At 51.1% G+C, this 24,234-nt stretch overlaps 1 protein-coding gene and 1 long non-coding RNA gene across 2 annotated transcripts; one reads left to right on the forward strand and one right to left on the reverse strand.

Annotated features, from left to right (window-relative positions):
- The first annotated feature begins 1,686 nt into the window (after positions 1 to 1,686).
- On the forward strand, positions 1,687 to 11,644 carry LOC125182904 (uncharacterized). Its single transcript, XR_007163688.2, has 4 exons — positions 1,687 to 2,229; positions 5,065 to 5,229; positions 10,743 to 10,907; positions 11,411 to 11,644. It is a non-coding gene; the product is annotated as an uncharacterized lncRNA (long non-coding RNA).
- A 1,773-nt stretch (positions 11,645 to 13,417) lies between these two features.
- CCDC177 (coiled-coil domain containing 177) lies at positions 13,418 to 18,322 on the reverse strand. The gene has a single exon (XM_013174385.3). The coding sequence runs from the start codon at positions 18,320 to 18,322 to the stop codon at positions 16,409 to 16,411; it is 1,914 nt and encodes a 637-aa protein (XP_013029839.3). The 3' UTR covers positions 13,418 to 16,408.
- Between the last annotated feature and the right edge of the window lie 5,912 nt (positions 18,323 to 24,234).

The following is a 24,234-nucleotide window of genomic DNA, read 5'->3' on the forward strand; positions in this document are numbered from 1 at the left end:
TCGAGGAGGCCTGTCCCTCACGGTGACAGTTCTCTGAGCAGCCACGGTGTCTTTCTGCCCACTGGGATAACATCTCTTCTTCTATATTAAGTAACTCATTTACTTCTTACTGTAGGCTTAACTCTAAAGCCGGAACGAGGAAAGATCCAACTGAGGATTCAGCCAGGTCCGTGAGTCCTTTCTGCTCCTTTTTGCATCAGCACCAGTGTAGGACGTGCTGCGGTGCTGGGAATGACACCTCCTTCAGCGTTGGCAGGTCTGGCACTTCAGAGGAAGAAAAATGACAAAGGCCATTTTGTGAGGGTAGCAAAGGCACCTTTTGCTAACTTAGAGGTGTTGCAATAAATAGCACGGCAGGGTCATGTGTTCTTCTTTTGCTGTATTATGAAAAATGCAGGCTTTGCATTGCTTAAAATAATAAGTAAACTCTGCTTACCCTTGAGTTCCTCTTGGTTGTGTCCTGCTTCAAACCTCTCCGTGGAAAAGTACCTACAAGCAGAGGGATGGGTCCTTTCCTAGGACTGCCGCTCCTGTCGGTTTCTCCACTGTTGGTGCTGTGGGCAGGGGAGCTCCCACTTCCTCCGTACATCAGCGCCTGCCTGCAGGAGATGCCAGCCCCTGGCATGAGGGATATAGGTTCTGGTTTGTGCTGGTTCTGTTCTGAGCTCCAAAGCAGAGCCACGAACAGGGCAATAGTGCATTCTGTAGTGTGATGGGGTTCACAAGTGCTCAAGGACCCTGCTGATGAAGGTAAGTTGCACAGCTGGGTGCACTGATCTCGGCAGCACGTGAGGTGGTGAGAAAAGCTAAAAGCACATGGCAAGAAGGTGGGAATGTTGCAGCTCCTGTAGCAAGCTAGAGGAGCAGGCTTACTGCAAAGACAGTCAGAGAGAAGAGATCGCACCTTGCCTGGGAATAGCAGCTGCTTTCATTTCTCTTTTCCTTTCCTCATTCTGCCAGAGGCACAGCTCCTGCTTGCTGCAGGCGAGAAGGTGAGGAGGCTTCACTAGGAACAGGGCTGAGACGTGGGAGTGCAGCTAAAGGGCCTAAAAACCAAAACACTCCTGATAGTGGGTTGGTGTGTTTAAGGAAAAACAAAAATGTGTGTGCTATGTCCTATATCTAAATATGCAAAATGCAACTGTCCTATTTCTTGGTGAGCAAAACCCACCTCCAGTCCCAACCAGCACCCAGCCCCAGCTGCTCGGAGAAAACGGGTCTGAAGCTATGGTCCCCTTTTCCTCTCCTTGCATTGTGGTGCTGAGCAAGACCGGGTGAGAAAGCACAGCCGAGCTCACACCAGCATGGCCCCACTGGGTGATGCCAGGTCTGGCATAGGCTCTCCTCTTCCTGGCCCTCCCCGTGAGATGAGCTGGGTACTCCTGCATCAGACAAAGAGCAATGAAACCGGGACCTGGCTTCCTCCTGTCCTCTCTGATTAATTTCTTTTGTTATAGTTTCTTTCTGCACATAAATACAGAGCAGGCAGGTTTTAATGTGGAACTTATTTTAGATTAAGAGAAACAATGTAGGCTCCCTGTGCAAGCGGGGTTGGCTTTGTTCTCTCTGTAGGGGGAACATGGGCTCCTAAATGAGGACAGAAAATTCCCAGCCAAAGGTATTGTAGATGGGCAAAATAAATGCACTTTATCTCATGCACCAAGCTTGGGTGAGGAGGAATTGCAGGATACGCTGCATTCAAAGTATGAAGCCAGCCTGCAGTGAGTGAAAAAATGATTTTGTTTGAAGATGATGTTCTAGCCCTTGTTTCAGCTGATGCTGAAGAAACCAGAAGAGAATGTGCCCCTTCTTCTTTTAGCTGGTGGCTAAAAGTGGTTAGGTTTGGTAGCTGCTTATTATGTAGAAGGTTTAACATGATCCAGATCCACACCGGAGTGGAGCAAAAATCTTATTCCCAGTTTTAAGGATAAGAAAGCAATAAGGGGTGAGGGGTCTGCAGCTAATCATGCTGAGCACCAATGTGGGCATGGGGGTGTAGGTATTGACACCGGTTTTCCAGCCTGGTCCCTCCAAGGCTGCAGCAGTGTGTATGAAGGAGGAGTCGCAGTGGATTTATTTTCCCAAGGAGCATGCTGCATGTTTGCAAAGAGAAAAGTTGCTGAGAAGTGAAGATGGATGGATGCTGCCTGTTTGCTCTTACGACTGCACCAAATAACTTCAGCCTGTGACTCCTCCGTACACTGCGGGGCGAGTCCTTCCTGCAAGCAGGTGAGGACCCTGGAAGGTGTTGTTTGCTTGGGAAGGCCAGGTACTGAGGATCCTTTTTGATCAGCGACTTCAGAGCCTCTGATCATTTTTCCTGCTCAACCACACACTCATCTCAGCAGGGAAGGTGGGGCACCTCCTAGCTGGAGGGGACGTAAGATTTGTCACCCAAGATAGTGTATATTGAGATGTAATAAACACAGGGTGGGCTCCCTCTTGCATTCACTGAATGATAGCGCTGGTGCTGGATCTGCCCTTCACCGACTGCTGTGCTTGCCCGAGCCCCAGAAGTTGCTCATCCTCTGCCTCTCCCTCCGTGCTCACCCAGTGCTCCCCAGCTCCCAGAGGGACTGCAAAGGACAGCTTCTCCCACCTCCCCCAGCCTTCTCCCTCGACTTTACTTTTGTTCTCATTTGGCTAGCGGTGAATATCTGCCCGAGGTGGGGATCAGCATCACCCTGGCATGCCGTGCTGAGCGGCAGGGCCGTGGTGCCGCTGCTGGAGGCGGGGAAGCCCACCCTGCTGAGGCTTGTGAGTGCACGGGAGGTGAGGTGTGGCCTACAGGAAGCTGCAGCTGCTCATGCGTTTTTCATAGCGCTGGATTTCTGTCTAGAAAATATTACTCATCCAACTCATAAAGTCTTTCAGACTTGAGCATTTCATGCAGAAAATGCATAGAATTATCCAGAGAACACCCCGGGGTGTTAACCTCTGCTAACCGCTCCGCAGCCCACCTCACGGGTGGTTTGGGCACGTCCTGTAGGTGCAGAGGTGTGACGTGGGGGCCTATTGCCCACTGCCCAGCAGCACGGGCCCGTCTGGGGTCTGTGGGACAGGCTTGGTCCCGATGTGCCTCATGGGCACAGGAGAACAGGTAGAGATCCCTCGGACTGTCCTAAGCCTCCATGCTGGCTGTGGGTTTCCCTTCCAAGCTGCTAGCCAGAACCCCTCTACTCACACACTTACCTGCACACGCATGCATATACGTAAAGGGATGCTGTGCATTAAATGCATGTCTCAGCATGTAGATAAGCCAGGTCAGACAGCTGTCCTGACAGAAATTTCATCAACGTTTTCCTATCCCAGGCACTGATAATGGCAGAGAGGCCCTGACTTCAGCTCCCCTCCCGGAGCCTGTGTGCACAGAAACGTGAGGTATACAGAAGTGGGATGTGGAGGAGTGAGTCTTCATCTTTAGCCAAGCTAAAGACAAATCAGATTTTATATTATGGAATCTCCTCTCTCCTTAATCTTCAGAGATTTATCAAAAAGCTTAAGGTTAGGACAGAATGCTACAGCATCTAATCTTTCCTCTCATTTGCCACAGACGAGTACATTTCACCTATTCACCACGTGGCCAGTTCTACTGTTACTCTAATCTTTGGCTGGAAAGATGGGAATGGGATCTCTGCCACCTCTTGGGCATTTCCCCACCTATGTTAGCGGTGCAGGACAGACGTGCACCTAAGCAAGCACTGACCTGGAAGCCTCCATGGTTCAGCAGTGTGTGGGGAGCTGGAAGGGGCAGACCGCCCAGGGGAATCCCAGTGAGCCCAGCCTCGGCCCTGGGGTGATGGGAGGGAAAGTCTGCTTGTGGGGAGAAGGTGGCACCCAGTGAAATGGGATCACCAGTCCAAGTGGAGGAGAGTGCTTGATTTCCATGTGGTTAAAAGGGTCCTTTGCGCGTGCGTTTAAACCCGCGCTCTAGAGCTGAGATGTCATCTTGTGACAGGGTTGTCCAGCTTTCGTTATGGCCAAGGTGACTTGGAGGCCTGGGCTGATGGCTGCAGGGACCACGGCTGTGGGAGGGATGCGGAGGAGGCAGGGGCTGCAGGGCAGGAACCTCTTAAATGCGAGTTCCCCCATCTCTGCTCTTGAGAGCTGCTTAGTGGGGAGAAGGACCTCTTTTCTTAATTATGGACAATATAGAAATATATGTAATGTCAGATTTCCCCACAGGCTCAGAGAAATGCAGGTGGGAAAAGGAGGGAGCTGAGGAGCGGCAGCCAAGTGGAAAATCTGAAACTTTTTTTATTAGTGCTCCATTTTCCACATGGAGCACTGTGGGTTTTTGTCTCCTTTGCCTGAGATGAGAGACTGGGAAAGGACCTTTGCTTGCAGCTAGCTCTCCCAGGGTGGGCAGCTTACTTATTCTGCCTGTCACTTGTTTAAATGTCTCTGTCCCTTTGCTGCAGCAGCTGGGCTGTAGCTGTTGGGGTGCATGTGAGAGAAAAGGGCACGGTGCGACCAGCTCAAAAAGCTCCAGCTTACTGACCTGCCTTTCCACCAGCCCAGATCCCTCCCGGGGCCAGGAGAACAGAGCAGCGGCGGAAGGGAGATGTGCACTAATGGTAGCTGTGGCTGAACCTCCCCGCAGGAGAAACTTGAGAGGAAGGTCTCTGAAGGGATTGCATTTCCCTCTGCTGTCCTTCACCAACGTTGTCTCCTGGGGCCTCAGGGGGAGGCTGGGATGGTGGACACCTGATAAACACCCTCAAGCTGTAGTCAGTGGCTTTCTCCTTTAAAGAGGGGTAAAGTGACCTACACATAACCTTGGCAGCAAGAGGACAGGGCTTGTTCTGGCCAGCTTGAGAGACTGTGGTGGCCAGAAAGCCATTTTTAACATGATTTATCCAGTGCTGCTTCAGTGGGGGTTTTCTGGCTTTCTGAGAAAATCCCGTTTGCTTTCCTAAGAAAATGAAATGCTGGCAGTTGCTCTGCCTCTCCTACCTCCCCACAGTTACGACCCTGTCAACTGAGCTGAATAGAGACACAGAGAGCTCACCTTTCATGTTTCTGCACTAGAAGTAGTAAAAACATTTTTGTTTTTATTTACAGCTGAAGGAAGGTGGAATTTGCCAAGCAGACTCTGGGCAAATCTCGCACCCTGAGGTGGGAGCTGGTTCTCCCACATCCCACAGCAGTGCTGCAGGAAGCATCTCGTGGTAGGAGGAATGAGGGGAGCATCACCTCCGGCTGCAGGGTGGCCCCTGGCCTTCACAGGTGAGGTACCTGCACTTTGCACGGGGTGGGTGTTACGGGTAAAGCGTGAGCCCCTGCCCCATGTTATTTCTTAGCAAGAATCTGGTTTTGTAGCTGTGTGTGTGAGGAGCTCCACTTGCTCTTTCCTAGTGGCAGCAGACCGGGATTCCTTATGCTTCAATGTCTGAAGACTTTTGTCACCGACCCCTTCGGTTTCCCTGTCAGAGCCAAGTGGGCTGCCCTTGTGCACACTGAGCACTGCCACAATAGGCTGGCTTACTGGGAGCAGGACTTTCCGCCTTCTGCATATTTCTAGATGTATGCTTTTTCCCCCAGGTCATTTGTGTCACTTCTTTTCTGGCCCAGGCCTAGAGCCTGGTTAGTCCTTCACAGCCTATTAGAAGCTCCTGAATAATGCTCTCCCTGTAGTACGCTAAATGCATTTCAGCCCTTTTGCCCTCTGAGATTTGGTGTCGGGGGTGTTTTATGGGAGGGGAACAAGGCTGAATTTCAATTATGTTTGCAAGAGGCATCTGAGGGCAGTTGAGGAAAGCCACGCTGCACCTTGATGGCATCTTAGGGGCATTGCTCTCCCAGAAGCAGCAGTAAAGCTGTGGGCTGGCAGTGACTGTCCGGCCACTCGTGTTGCTCCAAACCCTGGCTGCATTATCTGTCAGGGAGATAATTCCTTGACCTCGTGGTCAGGGGATGAGCACTTTGCTTAGCGATTAAGCCACTGCGCTAGATAACACTCCTTGTTTAATCCCTTCGGTAGCTGCTCCTGGGGAGGGGGCTGCAAAAACACAGCACCCTGCTGCAGGGGGGCCTCAGAAGCGGTGGTCACAGTGCGGGAGCCATGGCTGTACGTCCCTGTCCCCCTGTGTTAATTCGGTGGCAGATTGGAAAACAACCAGCATATCTAGGGCACTACTTTATCGAGTGATGGAGCCATCTGGTGCAAAAAAAACAGAGTTGTCTGAGGGCTTAGGCTTGTCAGAAATCAGGGAGTCCCTCTGTGTATTGATCCTGTCTGCTATCTGCCGTATATAAAAAGAAGGTTTATAATTATTTTTCCTCCGCTCTGTCCTGAATTACTCACTAGTTCTGCTGACTTGGCCCAGAGAGGGGTGAACAAAGCTGTTTCTCCTGAACCTATGCCCAGGACCAGCCTGCCCTTTGTACCCCTGGCACCCAGGCAGCGTCTTGGACTGTCCGGGCCACAGAAGCATCAGTGCATGGATTCATGACCAGGTCTCAGGGTTGTACAAGTCCTTGAGGGTTGAGACCCAAATCCCCAGTGATACTTGGGGTCCTGCCTGCAAGTGAAAGCAGAGGGAAAGCTTTGACCAGGCCTGACCTAAGAGGTTTCAGCCTCCCATCCAGCCGTCTGTCTCCCACGTCCTGCTGAGTGTCCCTCTCTTCCCATGCTGGCAGTGCATATTTGAGGATTATGAATCCCCTCTAGTCTGCCTCTTCCCTTTCAGAAGGACCCTGCCCTCCTTGAACCGGCCCCAGCCTCGGGTTTCCTTTGGCTGTGGTGTCGCCTCAGCTCAGGCACAGAAACATGCTAGTTGTCACCATGTTGGGCAGCTGACCTTACCGGGGAGGAACCCAGCCCCACGGCCTGCTGCCTGAATCAAACTGGCTGCGCACAAACAGAGCTGTGCTTGGCCCTGGCCTTGGTGAGGGGCTCAGACACCTCTTTGCCTTCCTAACCAGAGCTGGGCTGGGGGCATGCTGGGGGCTTCTGCCAGTCTGATGTTAAATTTGGTCCTTAAGCTTAGCCCAGCCAGCTCTGTGGAGCTTGCTTTTCTTTTCCTTCCTTATGCCCACCATTCATTCAGGGCACTTTTTTTTTTTCTTTTCTTTTTTTGTCTTTCTGTACTGGTGTGAGAGCCATCATCACTGGAGATCTACAGAATAGCTTTCCTGCATTGCTCCACTCACTCAGCTTTCCAGGTACTCCCAGGTGTTGGAAAACACCTCTCCTCTCCTACCTGTGGTTCTAAGTGCCCTCCGCCTCTTTCCTTCCCCAAGGGTACCCAAAACATCATATAAGAGGACCTGTGTAGCCGTGCACATTTCTGTTGCATGAGACCTATAAACCGTGTACCTATGATTTGGAGGTTATTTAAATCCCCCGCTTTGCCAGTTATTTCTTCTCTCTCACGTTCAGCAGTTCTTTCCTTTCCTCTTGGGAGATGCTTTGTTCCTTTGCATTTGTGCCAACAACCTCCTCATGGAAAAGACTTATGCTAACATTATACTCTATAGATTTGATATACTGACCCCCTGGTCAGCCTTGCCTGCTTGCAGGATGCCTTCCTCTACCCGAACGTTGCAGTGTGTTGTCACGGGGAGGATTCAGCCAGCACTGCAAGGTCAGTGAGTACTGTACAGCCTGTGAGTTTATAGAGCGTGGGCATCGGGAAGGATGCAAAGGGCTCCTGCAGATTGCAGGAGACTCTGCAGAAATCCCCTGGTAGCTGCATTACAGATTTTTTTTAATGCATTTGGGGAAACACAGGCTGTGACTGAATCAGGTAGCATCTGCATTATAGTACAGTGTCTCTGGAGAGAGGGCTCTGCAGGTTCCTTTCCACAGGAAATCTGTGGAGTAGCACAGCACATGCTGAGCAGAGACGTGTAGAGAGGCCAGTAGCTCTAGGTATGGACATCGCTGCCTTCAGGAACCTCCTACTGCCACAATTTTTTCTTTATGCAGCCATAAAGAGAATGCATTGGAATACTTCACTGAGCAAGGAGTGGTGAGCAGGTTCTTTGCAATGTTGTAGGAATCACCGAAAACTTCTGCCTTTCTTCTCTGGGCAGTCCCTTCTGCCTAGAAAGCATTAGGACTTGCCACATCCAAGAGACGTGAGTTGGAGTGACAGCTACCATGCAAAGTGATGTGGAGCGAATACAGAGCAAATGTAGGATGTCAGGTGCTCTAACTCGAACTGCATAAAGCACTGAAGGATCCTTCAGTGCACCCACCTGCCTTGTGTTTTCTGAAAGCAGGCAGGTCAGCTCTGATCTTCCGAAACAATCCTCCCTGGCTCTACTGCATCCTGCGCAGCAGGAGGTGAGACATCACAGAGCACTAGCAGAAAAAGTGATGCCGTAACTCAGAGCTGTTAAGAGACTTCTAAAATTCCTGTCATGACAGGCCCTGCAGGCCAGTATAAGCTAACCATGCGTGTTTCAGCAGAGCTCAGGATGGGTTTCAGTGCCCATCAGGAGAAGGTGGAGAACACTGGACCGGTTAGCCCGTGCTGGGCTCTGCAGTGCTGTGGTTAAGCTAGCGGAGCCTGAGCTGCTCCATTTGAAACTAGCTTGGTTATAGCCACATCCTCAGGGGTAGTAATTGCAGTGCTGTTGGGGGGACATATCTTATACAGGAGGACAACCTCACACCAACGCCCAAATCCCTCCCGGCCCCACATGCTTGGAGAGGTGGTTCCAGCTTCAGGGTTCATATTCGTACTGGTGTTAGTACCAAAGGCCAGGCTTTTGGCTTTGTGTTTTAGGGCATGGTTTCTGGTGCTGCTAGTGTTCTCCCCATCCATGTTACACTGACTGGGAAAACAATGCAAGGGAAGAAAATTAGCAGCGGTGCTGCTATTTGAAAATCCCTTTGCATCCATTTGCCATTCCACAACATCCTAGTTCTTCTGTAGGTTTTCAGTCTACGCCAGCCAAAGGTCCAAAGCCTGGATTCAGACAGCGTCTGTAATTGGCGAGGGCTGAGGAAACCCACTGGTGAGAGCAAAGTGCTGCTCCTCTGCTGGGCTGGCTGTGCTTCGTGTCAGACCTGGGCTGAGTCCTGCCAGCACAGTCGTGTAGTGATCCCTCCTCAGTGAAAATGCTGCCCTTCTGCTCATGGAGCTCGTCTTGCGCTTCTTTAATCTCACCTTTTCCTTGAAGTCTGAGGAAACAGCTGGTACTGGGAGCGGGCAGAAGACAGGTACACGGATAGCAAAGTTGTGAACAGAGCAGACCCTCTCCTGGGGTTGAACACGTGTGCTGCCTGGCACTTAACGAAGCTCTCATAATGCTCAGGGTTTTTCAGGTTGGAGAGGAAAATGTCTTTCCGCTTTACCTGCACATTTGTGTTTTAAGCTCCCTTCCTCGTTTATGTTCCCATCTTTCATAAATCATTAGATAACCGTTAAAAATAGCACAGCTTACTTGGGAGGTGATTAAAAATGAGAAGACTTTATCCCATCACCCTCCTAAAACCCCAAACATTCCCAACAGCATCTGACAGGGAGCCAAACCTCTTATTTATTCCCCACTGTTTAGCTTGCTGTCTGACAAGGTGCCTCTGTGCCAGCTGCCCTGAGCTGCTCAAGCAAATGCTGCTTTCTGCAAACACCCAGGAACGCAGCATGCAGATGAGTATCGACGGGCTCTCCTCTGTGCCTAAAAATACCAGCGGCTGTGTGACCCTACCGTCCCATTGCCTGGGTACAATTCAGGCAGGAGGAAATTTCCAGCGGGCTCTTGGAGGCATAGCTTATCCTAACACACTGTGATTGACATAAATAATAGAAAGGATAATGTATCCAGGCTGCATTTGTTCCTGGAGTAACTCTGTTGGCTCTAGTAAAGTAACTAGCGAGGTGAACTTGTGACCTTGGTGGGCTGGAGGAAATAGTGTTACTGCATGTTGTCATATATACAGAGGTGATTCCAGTCAGCCGGCATGGTGTAAGGATTCTCAGTCACACCATTCATGTTCAGGCCCCCTGTTTGAAAGCCTAAAGAGATATTTTACAGACCCTTCAACTGCTTCAAGGTTTGAGGACAGCGGCTAGAAGTGGAGGCTGGCATCTTAAGACCTCCATCCTCGGTGAAGCTCCAGCTGGAGAGCAGCAAATGGAGGAGCTGCCGCAGCAGAGGCTCGGGGACAGCCTCCCCTTGCAGCCAGGGAGGTTAATCAGAGCGCTGCTGGGGGAGCAGGGAGCATGCGAGAGCTCCAGCTGAGTGCCAGCATGGCCTGGGGCCAGGCACATCCGTTCTTTCTGCTTCAGTTTCCCTGTACTCAGACCAGGGGCGATAACTCGTTTACCTCACAGTCAGGTCCCGGGGTTGGACGCAGGGAGCTGCGTAAAGCATGTAAGTACAAAATTGCACTGGCAGTTTGATTTTGTAATAGAGGATATTTCTTACTGCCAGTGTGATTTTGTAATGTGGGAGACTTCTTGCTGAACGGCAGGGATGTAGGTGACGAATGCAAAGTCGCAAGAGAAGGATGTGGGTCCTTTTACACTAGAATCTTACTGTAACAAAGTTGTGTTTCACAGCAAAAGCCATGCTAAAATGAATGAGCTAAGGACAAAGGAATCAGACCCAGAACTGATTTTTTTTTATGTCCTAGCATTCACAGGAGTATGGGATATGGAGCATATCCCAGTATGAAGGCTCTGAATGCTAGCTTCCCACTGAATGCTGGCTGCTGTGCATAAATGGAAAAGGTGTTTCCGGGTATCTTGTATGGCGATTTCACTTTTTTTTCTTCCCCTTCACAGTATTTTCCCATCAGAGCACCATCCAGTAACATCTCACCGCAAAGAGGGGCAGAGCTGCCTTCTGCCTAGAAGCAGAAGCATTCTGATTTTCTCACCTGGTCCCAGCATTGGCTGTTTACAGCGTGCTACTTGCTTGCAGAGGGCCTGCAGGGCTGCACTCCCCTGGTAAGTTGTACTGGGGCTCCATCGGCTCACCTCAGAACAAGGCTGGACTGTGCTGCAAAGCAAACATCATGCAGCTCATTTCCAGAGGGACTGGGACTTCCCGTTCTTTGCCCGTGACAGCCTTCTTTCTCAACTACGACAGCTAAGACCAAACCTAACAAACTTAATTCCCTGGGACCTTGACCCAGCAAGGCATTAACAAGCTTACACTCGCATGCTTTGAATGAAGGCTGTGTGATCTGAGAGCAGGCAGACCCCTCCCCAAGCACCTACGCTCTCCTAGATGTGGTGTCTGCTCTCCTGGACAACTGCACAGTCCCAGGCTTGCAAAGCAGGACTGCGTGTAGAGAACCACAGCCATTGCCTGCAGCATGCTGCATCCAACTAGTTTTGTGGCTCGTCCCTGTACCTCCCTGCACCTGTTTTAAGAAGAAATAAAAATAAAAATTAAAAAAAAAATAAATAAAAACATCATACTAACTATTATATTTTAACCACCAAAGGAAGAAGAACCAGAGATGAAAGCAAATCCTTTCTTATGGCGTAATGGCTGGTGGTGATGAGAAGCTGTTCTCAGGTAGGATGTGGTCAGCCTGGCTCTCTCTGAGGTCAGTAAAGGAGCAGAAAATGTCACTTCTCTGAAGCAGTCACCTCTGATGACGGCTACTAGCAGTGGCTCTGGGGCCTTTCTTAGAAGAACCTCTGGAACACTAGTAGTTGATGGACTTTGTATTGCAAATTCTGTGCTCCCTACATCTCCCTGTCCAGGCTTGGATTAGTAAAGACATACACACTGAAAAAGACTCCTCTCAGACCTGTGCATATTGCATATTCAGCATCAGTTTGGTAAACAAAATTTCCCTGGTATCAAGAGAAATTTTAGCACAGAATGAGTCAAGAGCTTCCTAAGCACTGTAAGAGAACCACAGTAGGTAACCAAGGTGAGAAATCTCATCCTCACATCTCTCTCATTCATGCTGTGAAAGTGTTTATGATAAACTTGGTTAAAATACTTTGTGAAATATTAACTAGTGGGGATGCAGCTGCTCCTCCTAATAGCTTTTGAATGTGTGTGCCAAGTTCAGCATTGACAGAGAGATCATGGCTTAGTGATGAATGTTGTGTGAAGAGGCAGCATGCAGAAGAGACAGACTGTTGGGGCTCTCATGGGTATTGAAGGGCTCCAGCTTTAGTCTAGGTGCTGTTAAAAATTAGATAATTCACATAAATGACATAGTCAACAAAGACTCAAAGTGTGCCAACACACTCAAAGTGTGTGAAAGCTTCATTTGGAGTTCACGCTACAGGAACTGCCCTTCAGTCAGTGGCTCTCCTCACGTGTGAGTTCTCTGATGTCTAATACAAGCAGCTTCAGTTTTGCTGAAGCCAGTCACTGGGCACCAGCCCAAGGAAACCAGGCTGCACAGTTCTGGGACCTCTGAAATTTCTTGCCTTATTCTGTGATGGATGAGAGTGTGACACTCTCTTCTTTCCCATTATTATGTGCCTGATCATCTCGTCTCATTGTGCAAAAGGTAAAACTCCCATCATTATATAACGAAAATGAATCTCAGGCCTTGATCCTGTAATTCTTTTTTGAACATTTAAATGATAATGAAGTCTTTCTCCCTAATGTTTCAATACCTCAACTTCAGAAACCCCTCAGACAAAGTGATTTCTAGCAGGTCACATCCTAGCAGGAGGAGTTCTAGTCTAGTCTACTGGTAATCGGTACAATGCTTTTCAAGTGGAGTTACAGGGGTGCATGCATCAGTGTTTGGCTTCAGATTTAAAAGTTTAGTAGCACTTGGACCTAGATTTTGGCTTGTCCCACTAGATCCGTGGGATCCAACATGAAATCTTGGAGCTAGGCTTTCCAGGTGCTCAGGTAGGGAAACCTGGGAATTTGATACTAGCTAGATCTAAGATGTGCCACTGGTCACAGAAATTTGCCAGTAATTGGCCTTTGTTGCTTTTCAGTGCAGATATTCCAAGGTCTAGCAGTCATTCTGCAGCAGGCATGCACATGGTCTAGAAGCAAATTCTTTATTCTAACCTCATGATTATAATAGATCAATGGCTTAAAATGTGTCTTCTAATCCCAGGAGAAGCCCAACCTAAGTTATCTTTCTGCAGAACCTGACCAAATGTCATCAGCTGCTCCTGTGCTCTGTATAAGCTGTGATCTATTTCTGAGCAGTCAGATAACATGTTTCTTGCTTTCATTTTTAGTTCTCTCTGGCTTGCAGCTCAATATCAAGCCTCATTTAAAAATGCCGTTCCTTTTGTATGCATACCAGGGCTTAATTTCAATTTCCACAGAAACCCGGCAGTAAAACTCCTCAAATAAACAAAGCATAAGCAGACCCAAGAAATACCTCTCATGCCTGCACCCAACTAGCTGACTTCATTTTCCATGTCACAAGTTTAAGTAACTATAAACTCTGTTGACTTTCACAGGTTTTGGACGGGGACCGCTACAGAAATAAAGAAGTCCATACACAGATTAATGTCTTTTGAAAAAAAAAATATTTTTTTCATTAGATTGCATATTCAAAACTTGAGCTGCACACTGCACAGTATAGAAACAGCAGTTAGCCAATCCAATTACCACCATGTAGGTGGGTTTTGATTAGTTTGGCTGTAGCCCCAAGGTGTCAAACTCATTTGGAAGCATAGACCCGAGGTGTAATTACAGTCAGTGGCCAAGGCGTCTCTCCTGGGCCGTAAAAACGTTCTCAGTCTGCACTGGAAATGCCACGTCAGAGGGCAGAATGCAGTGGACTTTCAGGGAAAAAATACTGTTCTACTGTTCCAGTTAGTGGCCGTGGCTGCTCATTTGCCCATCAAATTATGCATTTGATTTACGTTATGCATTCTTTACAGTTCCCAGCTCTTCCCCTTAGCTCTCTGCTGAATGGATCAAGCAGTGAACTTCAACCACAATGCAACGAAGCAGGGAGCACAGGCCTTTGCATCAGCGCTGGCAGGCTTTCTCTGCAGCCCCAAAGGCTACAAACTAGATGAAATCTTGGCTACACAGAAGTTAGTGCAAGTTTTATCCCAATTCCAGTGCTGCTGGGGAGAGAGAGAGAGATTTTATGCAGGATGTAGTTGGGCCACTGGGCATCTCTTTTCCAGGTCTTTGATGCTCCAAGGGCATAGGTGGAGCACTGCAGTAACAACAACACATGCACACAACTATATTTTTATGAATAACCCCGTCTGGTGTTACCACAGGACAGCAGGATTGCTTCCACTGTTCAAACTGATTGTAGTTTTGAGGACGAGGGTGCAGTGACAGGCTCCTAGCTGGAAACAGTAACGCTGCTGTCCTTCCCAGAGTTGTGCATGTTTTTAAATTTTGCTGTTAATTGGTGCTTTTTGCCAACAGACATGCTTTACTTTAATAACAGCTCAAACAAACAAACAAATAAATAAAACAGTATCTTGTGCTTTGTTAGCATCTTTCATCCAGAGTCTTTAGAAGCGTTTTGCCAAGCCAAGTGTTACTATTTCCTGCGAGTCACAGCAATCCCAAGAGCCTGACTCTGCTTCCTTTTATATCAATAGGAGCAGGGCCAGCCCTCAAGGACTTGCCTGGTGTAACACAGTGAGCCGACGACTGACTGAGCAAACATAACTCAGGTGCCCTAATTCCTACTTTTCACGCCGCCTGCCCTCAACAGCACCAGTTGCTCTGTGATTCAAAGAGAGCAAGTTCCATCACAGTGAAAGAAATCCCTACTTGCTTCATTCCCATCGCTGCTTTTATAATGTCTCCATCTTTGCAGGGCACCGGGGTGTGCTTGGCTTACTGCTGTTGTTGCTGGTCATTTAACACCTTCTCAAAGCCTTCTGAGAGGTAAGCGATCTATGCATGCAGAACTGCATGCCTGTGTCATATGTCAACCTCCTTTGGGTCTTCTCATCCCCTGCGTTGTATGTCAGAGACATCTGCAAGTAAATGAGAACCTGGCTCTTCTTGCTGCTTCTCCCCCTTGCTCTGGGTTTGATACTATCACTACAACCACCCAGCACAGCGTCTCAAATGGTGGAGCACAGTGCTGGCAGTGCCCAGAGACAGAAAAAAAGCAGCAGAAAGTGCCTGGTTTGGATGTGTGTTTGTAACTGCAAACCAGCAGAGTAAACGTGGAAAACTGGAACAGAACACTGACTTGAACGCTGTCCGTGGGGCGTAGGTAGGCTTTTCACATTTCCAGTGCATTAATGTCAGAAGGACTCATTTCCCTATCAGTGGGATTGAGTTACAGTTGTAAAAATGCCATGATCCTCATCTAAGAGGATCCATAATGTACACTATTTTGTGCATCGACTCTTTCTTGTGCCCTAAAATAAGCATATAACTGTTAGCACCAGTGGACAGATAAAAGCTGCCCTGCTCAGTAGACAATGATAAGAGCTGGGTGAACGTTTTAAGCCACTCACGCAACCTTTAGGTTGGAAGAGATCTCTGGAGCACACCTTGTCCAGCCTCCTGCTCAAAGCAGACCGAACTGGATGAGGTTGCTCAGGGTCTCGTTGAGTTTTGAGAATTTTGAGTTTTTTCTCCAATCATGGAGATTCCTCAACCCCTCTATGCAACCTGTCCATAGATTTCCATTTTAAAATGATCTGCAAGGCCAGCTTCCACAGATTCGTTAATTTTTATATCTTAATGAACAAACGGGTTGTGCCTATCAGGTTGTGGATTGCCTACAAACTTCCTCCCCGAAAGAGGAAATTCTACAGACCTTTATAAGAGACACTGGGAAGTGAGGGGTGAGGATACTGGGGAGGGGCCACAGCTGCACACAGCAAAAGTGAAACTGTGGTGTTTGTGAGCACCCTTAACAGTTTCTGCCCAGCTCTGATCATAATGTCTACTTACAAGGTGTTATGAAGTCTTGACCCATGCTTTCTTCCCCCCATGTCTGATATCAGCAGCAGGTGAGGCGCATCCAGGGACATGTGGACTTCTCCAATACAGCTGTCCGTGCCTTCATAGGTGTGCAGTAGCTTTGAAAATGCAATCCTGTACCTTAAATCAGCTGAACGTCACTTGAACCAGAATCAGCTGGGCTGGTTTTGGTTCTTTGTCAGTAGGCTCTAATGGTAGCCTGTAGTCTCTATTGTCTGTTTTTCCAACTAAAAATAGTGCAGCTGTTGTCAGCTCCAGTTAAGACAATCAATCAGTAACCCGCAGGTTTCACGCAAACTTCTTCTGCAGCCCTCTGGGAAAACGTGTGCTTGTGGAGTGGAGGATGCAAAAGCTCTTTTCCCCCTCTGTACAGATGACTGAGGTTGGTCCTTAAAACATGCCCAGAACAAAAACATGTTTTAAAAAGTATGTGAAATAGCTGCCACGATTTTGTGCGGTACCCTGCTCCTCCAAAATAACAAATTAGTTTTTTTTTTTTAAATGTTAATGCAGAGGAGCTTTCTGATGCATTATGATGGACAACTGGTAACACATCCCTACTCATCCACGAAAAGGTCTTTCACTTCTTATCCAGGCTGGCATGCAGTTCTGCTTCAAAGGCCATCTTGTCAAAGGTGCGCGTGTTAGTCTCTTCCCGTACCTTTTCCCGGACGTGGAAGGATGCCCGAGCTACAGACCTGGCGTTTTCTAAGACGGTCTTCCTCTCCTTGAAGATCTGCTCGCTCCTCTCCAGTTTCCTCTCTATAGAAAGGAGGATCTCCCTGCGCCGTAAGTCCTCGTACTGTTCCACCTTTTGCTTGTTCATCTTCTGCACCTTCTCCTTCTCCAGACGGCTCAAGACCACCTTGCGGGCTTTTTCCTGGACCACCTCTTCAGCCACCTGGGCAGCATGCTGGAGCTTCCTCTCTGTCTCTTTCGCCAGGGCCTGCAAGTGCTCCTTCTGCTCTCTTTCCTTCTTCTCTGCTGCCAGCTTGGCTCTCTGGATCTGCATGTCCTCCCGCCTGGCCTTCTCCCTCAGCTCCTGGTTCCTCTTCACCATTAGCTGCTCATAGTTCTCCTGAGCCTTGGTCAAACTCATCTCCAGGGAGGCCTTCAGCATTTCCTTCTCCTCTGCCTCTTGCTTGGCCAGTTCCTTGAGCAAGGCCTCGTGTTTCAGTTTCTCTGCCTGGCTGAGCTGTTTCCTTTCCTTCTGCAGCTGCGCTTCCTTCCTCAGCCTCTTCTGTGCGGCCGTGGACAGCTTCTCTTGCAGGAGCTGCTCCTCTCGCTCCCGGTGCTCCTTCTTGCCCTCCTCCTTTGCCTTCAGATTGTGCTCTTGATGGAGCTTCTTCTGCTTGTCCTCCTGGATGGCCTTCTCCAGCTTCTCCCTCCGCAGTCGCTCCTGTTTCTCTGCTTGCTCCCGCCACCTCTCCTCACACACCTGCCGCTGCTTCTGCTTCAGCAGGGCGGCCTCCTGCTGCTCCTGGCTCAGCTTTCCCCGCCGCTTCTCCACCTGGCTCTCCCACATCCGCTGGCCCTGCAGGAGGGCCTTCTGCTTCTCTTTCTCCTCCTGCTCCTTCCGCTGCTCTGCCAGGCGCCGCTGGCTGTCCCACTGCAGGTGGGCCGCCTGCCGCTGCTCCCGCAGGAGGCTGGCCTCCTGGTGCTTGGCGATCATCAGCGCCGCGATCTTCTTGTCCCTCTCGGGCACCTCCGAGAGACCCTTCCTCCTCTTCACCTCCTTCACGATCCTCTCCACCCTCTGGGCTGTCTGCGGCGAGTGGCTGAGGTCGCCCAGGCTGAAGCTGCGCCCCAGCAGGGAGCCATCGGCCACGCGGCCCCGTCCGCGCCCCTTGCCCCCTTGTCCCCTCAGGCTCTCCCCGCTGTAGGAGGACGAGGCCCCCGACTCCGAGGAGGTCTTGCCCCAGCTGCCCTCCCGGCGCTTCTGCAGCGAGTCCAGCGAGTGGCTCTTGGCCTTGGCGCCTCCTGACGCCCCGGCCTTCCCCCCGGGACGGGGTCCGGTGGCGGTGGTGGTGGTGGTGGCAGCAGCGGTGGCAGCCCGGGGGGCGAGGCGGGCGGCGGGCGAGGGCGGCAGGCTGCCGAGGGGCGCAAGGATGCGCCGCTTCTCCTCACGGATGATCCTCTCCCGTTCCTCCCGGCACTGCTGCAGCTTGCGGCGGCGCTCCCGCTCGTAGGCCTCGTAGAGGCCGGCGGCCACCCGCATGGAGCGCCCGGGGGCCTCCCGCAGCAGCTCCCCCAGCGCCCGCGGCAGCAGCTCCACCGGCCGCACGGCGCAGCGGGCGCAGGCCTCCAGCGAGCGCGGGCTGGTCAGCACGTACCGGCTGCCCTCCGCCGCCGCACAGTCGAAGTTGTACAGGTCCAGGTGCAGCAGCGGGGACTGCTCCCCGGGACGGGACGCCTCCCCGGGGGCCGCTGCTGCTGCCGCCCCGCCGGGCGCCGGGCACGGCTGCGGAGGGGGCTCCGCCGGTGGCTCCACCATGGCTGGGCCTGCGAGGGAGAAAGCGGTGGCGGGTGAGCCCGCGGCCCCCTTTGTCCCCCCGCCATGGCGCCAGGGATGGAGGGGATGGGGAAGGGCGCGAGGATGGGGACGGTGACCGGAGCGGGGATGCTGCGGTGTGCGGGGGTGTTTGGGAGCTCATGCAGGGGGGTGGCCGGAGTGCATGGGCTGGGGGTGCTGGGGGTCTCAGGTGCGTGCTATGACCGGGACCCCCGCACCCCACCCCACCACACCCGGGCTCCCGTGGGGGCGCGTGGTGATGGACGGGGGCGGTGGAGGAGAGGGGCTGGGCTGCGGGCAGGGCACTTTGTTCGGGCCGGGGGGAGGCTGAGCTGCGGGCGGGGGTGCCGGGGGGTGCCCGGACGGCTGCTGGGGGGCTTCGGGGGGTCCCCGCGGCGCAGGACGGAGCCCCTCGGGCCGGGCGCGGCACTCACCGGGCGGGCAGCCCCGCGCTTTGTCTCGGCGGCGGCGGCGGGGATCAGGTGGCCGGCGGTGGTGGCGGTGGCGGCGGTGGCGGCGGCTCCTCCATGGCAGCCGCGGGGCGGCGGCGGGCCCGGTGGCCGCCCGCAGGCTGCCCGCCCCGCGCTGCCCGCCCCGCGCTGCCCGCCCCGCGCTGCCCGCCCCGCGCTGCCCGCCGCAGCCCCGCCGCAGCCCCGCCGAGCCGCGCTCCCGCACGGGGGCGGGCACCGGGGGGACCCGCCCCGAAGCCCCCGCGCTGGGGCCGGCCGGGGGGGGGGGGGGGGGGGGCTCTCCTCGCGGCCCCCCCCCCCCCGCACGCCCTGCAGGGGTTTGTCCTTCGGGCGCCCTCCGGCCGTCCCCTTGGGAGCGGCGCTCCCGGGGCTGTGCCCCCCGCGTTTGCTGCCGGTGTAAGCAAGGACGAGGGGGTGCCAGAAGGAGGAGGGGGGCAGCGCGGCGGGACAGATGGCAAACGGGGCCCCGGGGGACGAAGGTGCCCGCCTTGGGGCACTTAGGGGATCTGTGTCAGAGCTGGGGCGGGGAGCGCAGCGCTCAAATTTCGGCGCAAAGCAGTTTGCGGCCACGACCCCCTGCCCTGTGGTGCGAATGCAAGCCACCGCTAGCTGCGGGGATGTGCCAGGACCGAGACGGAGGGCACCAGAGCGGTGCCGGGGGCAGCACAGCACCCGCCTGGAGCAGGCTGCTTGTGGTTACTTCACAGATCCGCTCTTACTACAGGCATCCGGGGCTCAGCAGAGGCAAAAATACCGCTCAGCACAGAGGGCATCATCGCTGGTTGTGGAGCTGCAGAGCATCTGTGCCACACAGTGGAGCAACTGGTTTTGTCAGGCAGAGGACAGCAGTAGCAAATGCACGTTAGCCACTGTGTTACCACTTCAGTGTTTTTCAGCAATCTGTCATTTAACTGCTAAGACACAACTTAATCTGCTTTGTTTCAATAAGGAAGGATGAGGCACTCACCAAGGGGCTTCCAGGATGGCCCAGGGCAAGGATAGAGAGCGACAGAAAGACCCAGGAAAGGGCTACGGAGTCCTCGTGAGAAAGCTGAGAGCTGCAGGCCAGTGGTGGTTTCATACTGTGTGGGCAAAGACTTTGAATCGAGCTCATCCCCAGTACCGATGGACGCACACAGTGATGATGCATCTGCAGTGAGTGGGCAAACTCCAGCAATGAACCATATTGACTTACCTAATTTCATTCATTCATCATCATCATAGTCTGTAGGGGACGGTTATAAAGCTTGGTGATTAGCTATGTGAAAAACCCTCAGGCCAGGCAACAGCTTTCTGCTGTCTGAAGAGCCCAGCGCACTGGCCGATGGCGCTAACCATTAATAGTAGCTGCAGCACAGCAGCTGTCGAGCCATGGTTGTGTTCCCCCTTTATGGAAAATATTGAGCTGGTAAGTGCGCATGCCAGGTAAGGTGAGGGTTTCTTGGGGCTTTTGGCAGGTTGCTGTTTCAGCCTGCAGCGGGGCTGCAGTTGGGCAAGGAAATCTTTCAGGTTTCCTTGTGGATCTTCAGGATTCCCCTAAGTGGTCTCCTAAATGCAATGGGAAGGGAAGTTATCAGGAGGTTTGAGAAGCAGGCAGATATGACTTTAGGAGACTTTAACACACACTGTCTAAACACAGAGTCATGTCCCCATCTCATCAGGATAAGGGAGACTTGGGATGGGGCAGGAGGAGACCTCTGGAGAAGCTGTAGAGGATCACTACATGACTAATGAGTCATTTTCCCCTACACACTTATAAACCCTAATTCTCTTTTGTTTGGAAATGAGAGAAATCTATGCATGCAGGCTGAGCAGTACTGTAAGGTTAGCCTCCTGCTTTAATAAGCAATTTCCTCCTTTGCATTGCTGTTAATGATAGCAAGAGATGCAGGGCAGTGGAAAATCGTGACTACAGATAGCGGAGGTGGAAATATTTATATCATGCTGACAAATTCTTCTGTATGCTCTTCATTGCACATGTATTAATCTTTTCCAGTCCAGCTTTAAAACTGCCTGTACCTGGGTTTTCCCCCAATCTCCTTGGGAGAGCTATTTCACAACCTACGAGAGCTCGTTGGTAAACTGTTATTAGCTACTTTCTGCTTCCGTTTTTCTTCTTTTTTTTTCATTTTATCTTCTCTTGTAAGTATTTTGCCTTTTTTTTTGGCTAAACACCTCTCTCCTGCTTGGGTTTGTGCCTTACAAATGTTTGTAAACCGTTTCCATATCCCCTCAGAGCCAAGGAAAACATATCCTCGCTGTGAACCGATTCCCCGTGGTTGTGCAACCAGCTATCGCCTTTCTTCTGAGCTCCTGCCAGCGCGTCAGGCCCTCCTGGCCACTGCTGCCAGTGGGCTCCTGTGGAGCAGCTGTGTACGCAGCCCTGGTGCCGGTGCGTTGCCTTTCTCCTTCTCACATCTCCCCTTCTCTAATTTGCTAGCTCCCCTAAGGCTTGCTCAGCACATTTGGACTGTTCCCCCCTCTGCGATAGGGATATTAGCTGGTGATTTTTTTCCTCCTTGCTAACTAGCTTTTGTTTTCCACATTGACTACTGTCTCCATCTGGTTTGCAATTTCTGCTTTCTTTCTCGTGTTGTTTAAACCGTTCCTGGGAGGACCCTGACCTAGCTATTGTGCAGCCACTCCAGCTCTCACCCTACTCTCTCCCATTCAGACTCCTCTTGGTTTTGCACCAGATCATTCCTGCTTCTTCCTGAGGTGACAGCCTTGGGGAGCAGAGTGTAAGAAGCGTGGGGGCAGCTCTTGCACCACTCCCAGAGACAGCAGAGCGTCTGCAGCACAGTCTTCCTCTGTCAGCTGGAAGCTTTACATACCAGTTCAAGACTTTCATGAGGCACTGAGGCTAAGGTCTTACCAATCCCCATCCCGATGACACATTTGATGCCTTCCCTCTAAACAGTCCCTTGCCACTTGCCTTCACCCTTTCCTTACAGTCCTACAGCCTGCCCACCCGAGTCATTTTGCAGCCCTGCTCTGAGCTAATGCTGAGCAAAAAGTCCTGCGAGACTTGTTTGGTAGCCAGGGACTGAAAGTCAACGTGCCAAAATGTTTTTGTGACAACCTGACAACAGGCAAAGTCTTCCTCCGGGAGATTTCAGTCCCATCTCCTTTTATCCTTTCCCATGCTTGGCCTCTTGTTTTCTCACTCCCTGCTTCTGCTTTGCTTGCAGACGTGCTACAAGCTGGCTTTCCTCTCCTCCGCAGGCGGCAGGATGGGTGTTTGCTTTCCTCCTGTTCCACAAACTGCCTGCCCACACGACGCAGGCAAAGCCTCCCTCCTGCCCTGGGTGGCAGGCACTTTTCTGCAGCCCCCCCGCCAGACTGTTGCAAACCAACTGCCCCAAGCTGAGGAATCATCCCGACTGCTCGTAGCCCAGAGGCTCTGCTTCATGCTGTCATCTGTGGCTGGCCCTCAGCCATTTTACTTGTCCCTAGGGAAATGGAGCCTCTGGCTGGACAGATGCACAGAACAGGGACACGGAAAAGAGATGGGGCATGAGGGGGTAGCTGGAGACAGCGACATATGGTGGGACACTGTGCGGAGCCACCGCCAGCAGCAAAATGTTTGGCAGCCACTGGGGACAGACTTGTATTACAAATACAGTGTCTTTCCCTGTAATGTAAAGCTGGAGTCTAAGGCTAGCATGTAAGCTGTGCTGATGGTGAGTTGTTAATAGCGTTCATCTTGTTGGGTAATGCTACAATGTGCTGTTTGGTGTCATCTCTGCTCCAGAAAGCGTCTAACTGAGGATCTTACTGGTGCTTTTTGGGGACGCGCCGAGCAGCTGCCTACCTGGCTTTGTGCAGGTTTGGCACACCTGCAGTCATCTTTGTATTTGGGTACAACCTATGCAGCTACCTGGGCTGCGTGAGAAAATATGGTAGGCTGGCAGACAGAATTTTGAAAATGAAGGAAAAGTCTTTGTCACTGCATATTTCCATGGAAACAAGTATAGATGTGGGAGTAGGTTTTATTTGCTTTTGGGGATATTCCGCTGCCAGGGGCTATTTTTGGAGAAATTAGAATACTGGCGTGTTTTGGACCAAACCAAATTGGAGATGATGACGCTGACCCTCGTGCATCCAGTTCTCCTGGTCAGGCTCAGCTTGCTATGGAGAGCTCACAGTCATGAGGGTGTTATGGTGTGCCTGCACATAGTGAATCACGGAGGATAGATTTTCCCCAAGGTCATAGAGCAGACTGAAGATGCGGCAAACAAATAGATGAATCACTCAGAAATGAGTGTGAGGATGTCTAAAGGACTGTGTTATGCGAGAGGTCAGAGTGCACCACTGGAGTCCCTACGGAAATTCTGTGGTTTGCTTTTTTCATTAGAGAAAAGGCAAACTTTTCTGCTGAGTTTTATTAATTTTAATGTTCACCAAAATCCAGTTTGGACAGACCTCACTGTACCATGTGCAGAAATATCCGTACTGTAGGCAGGGCTGTAGTGTGGCACTTAGTTTTGGGCAGGGAATGCCTTTGTGGTGGTGGTGTTCAGCACCTAGTGCAAGGGGTTTCTGATCCCTGATTGGGGTCCTACCACTATTGTAACCCCGTTACTGCTAAGATTAGTGGCAAGCATTGACTCCAAACTGTCTCTAATAAGCATGAGCTATTGAGTATAAAATCAACAGGAATAATGCACGTTAACTCCGGTTACATTTTCAAGCTGAAGCTGAAATGCAATTCCATTCCATTCATTTAATTGAAAACTGTTGTTTTTGAGCAAATGATCAGTCTTCCACGCTGTTTCAGTTTCTAAGCTGTGCTATTTATTCTAGCACAGCCTGGAAATCACAACGTGAAACTATTGAAGAACAGTGAAATATGACATTGCTGGTGACATTCTTCAGGGGGAGCAAAATGCTAAGTGTAATCAAGGAGAATAAACTGTTAGATTAAGACTGGAGATTTTAAATTGTTTTACTTTTAATTAATCTCAGGTGTTTATTAGCCCAATAGTAAAAGATTCTTTCTCTCCTTCCTGTATGATATCTACCTTGACCATGGCACGGATTTTATCGATTAGGTATATTTCTCTCATATCTCCAGGGCAACTGCAAATATATTCCTTCCCTCCTTCCTCCCCTTACAGAAGCCACCACCAAAACATAATTTTCCATGGTATAGTATTTAATGTCCCGGTCTAAATATGAGCTAATCATGCATTCCTAGATTAGTCTTGCCTAACGGTGCATTGCCAAGGAGCTCGGAGGCAGCAGGAGGAGATTTGCCACTTGCTGCTGCTCTCATCCGGGAGTGAAGGGCAGCAGAGTCAGGAGTTGGGAGCTGGCCCCTTCCTCACTTGGTCAGGTGTATAGCCACGCATACGGAGTGTACCGGGGTCGCGCTCAGCCTGCGTGGATGTAAATTATGGCCTGAGGAGAAAGGCAAAGAAG

This window comes from Anser cygnoides, chromosome 5 (genome assembly GCF_040182565.1).
Source record: "Anser cygnoides isolate HZ-2024a breed goose chromosome 5, Taihu_goose_T2T_genome, whole genome shotgun sequence".
NCBI classification, from domain to species: domain Eukaryota; kingdom Metazoa; phylum Chordata; class Aves; order Anseriformes; family Anatidae; genus Anser; species Anser cygnoides.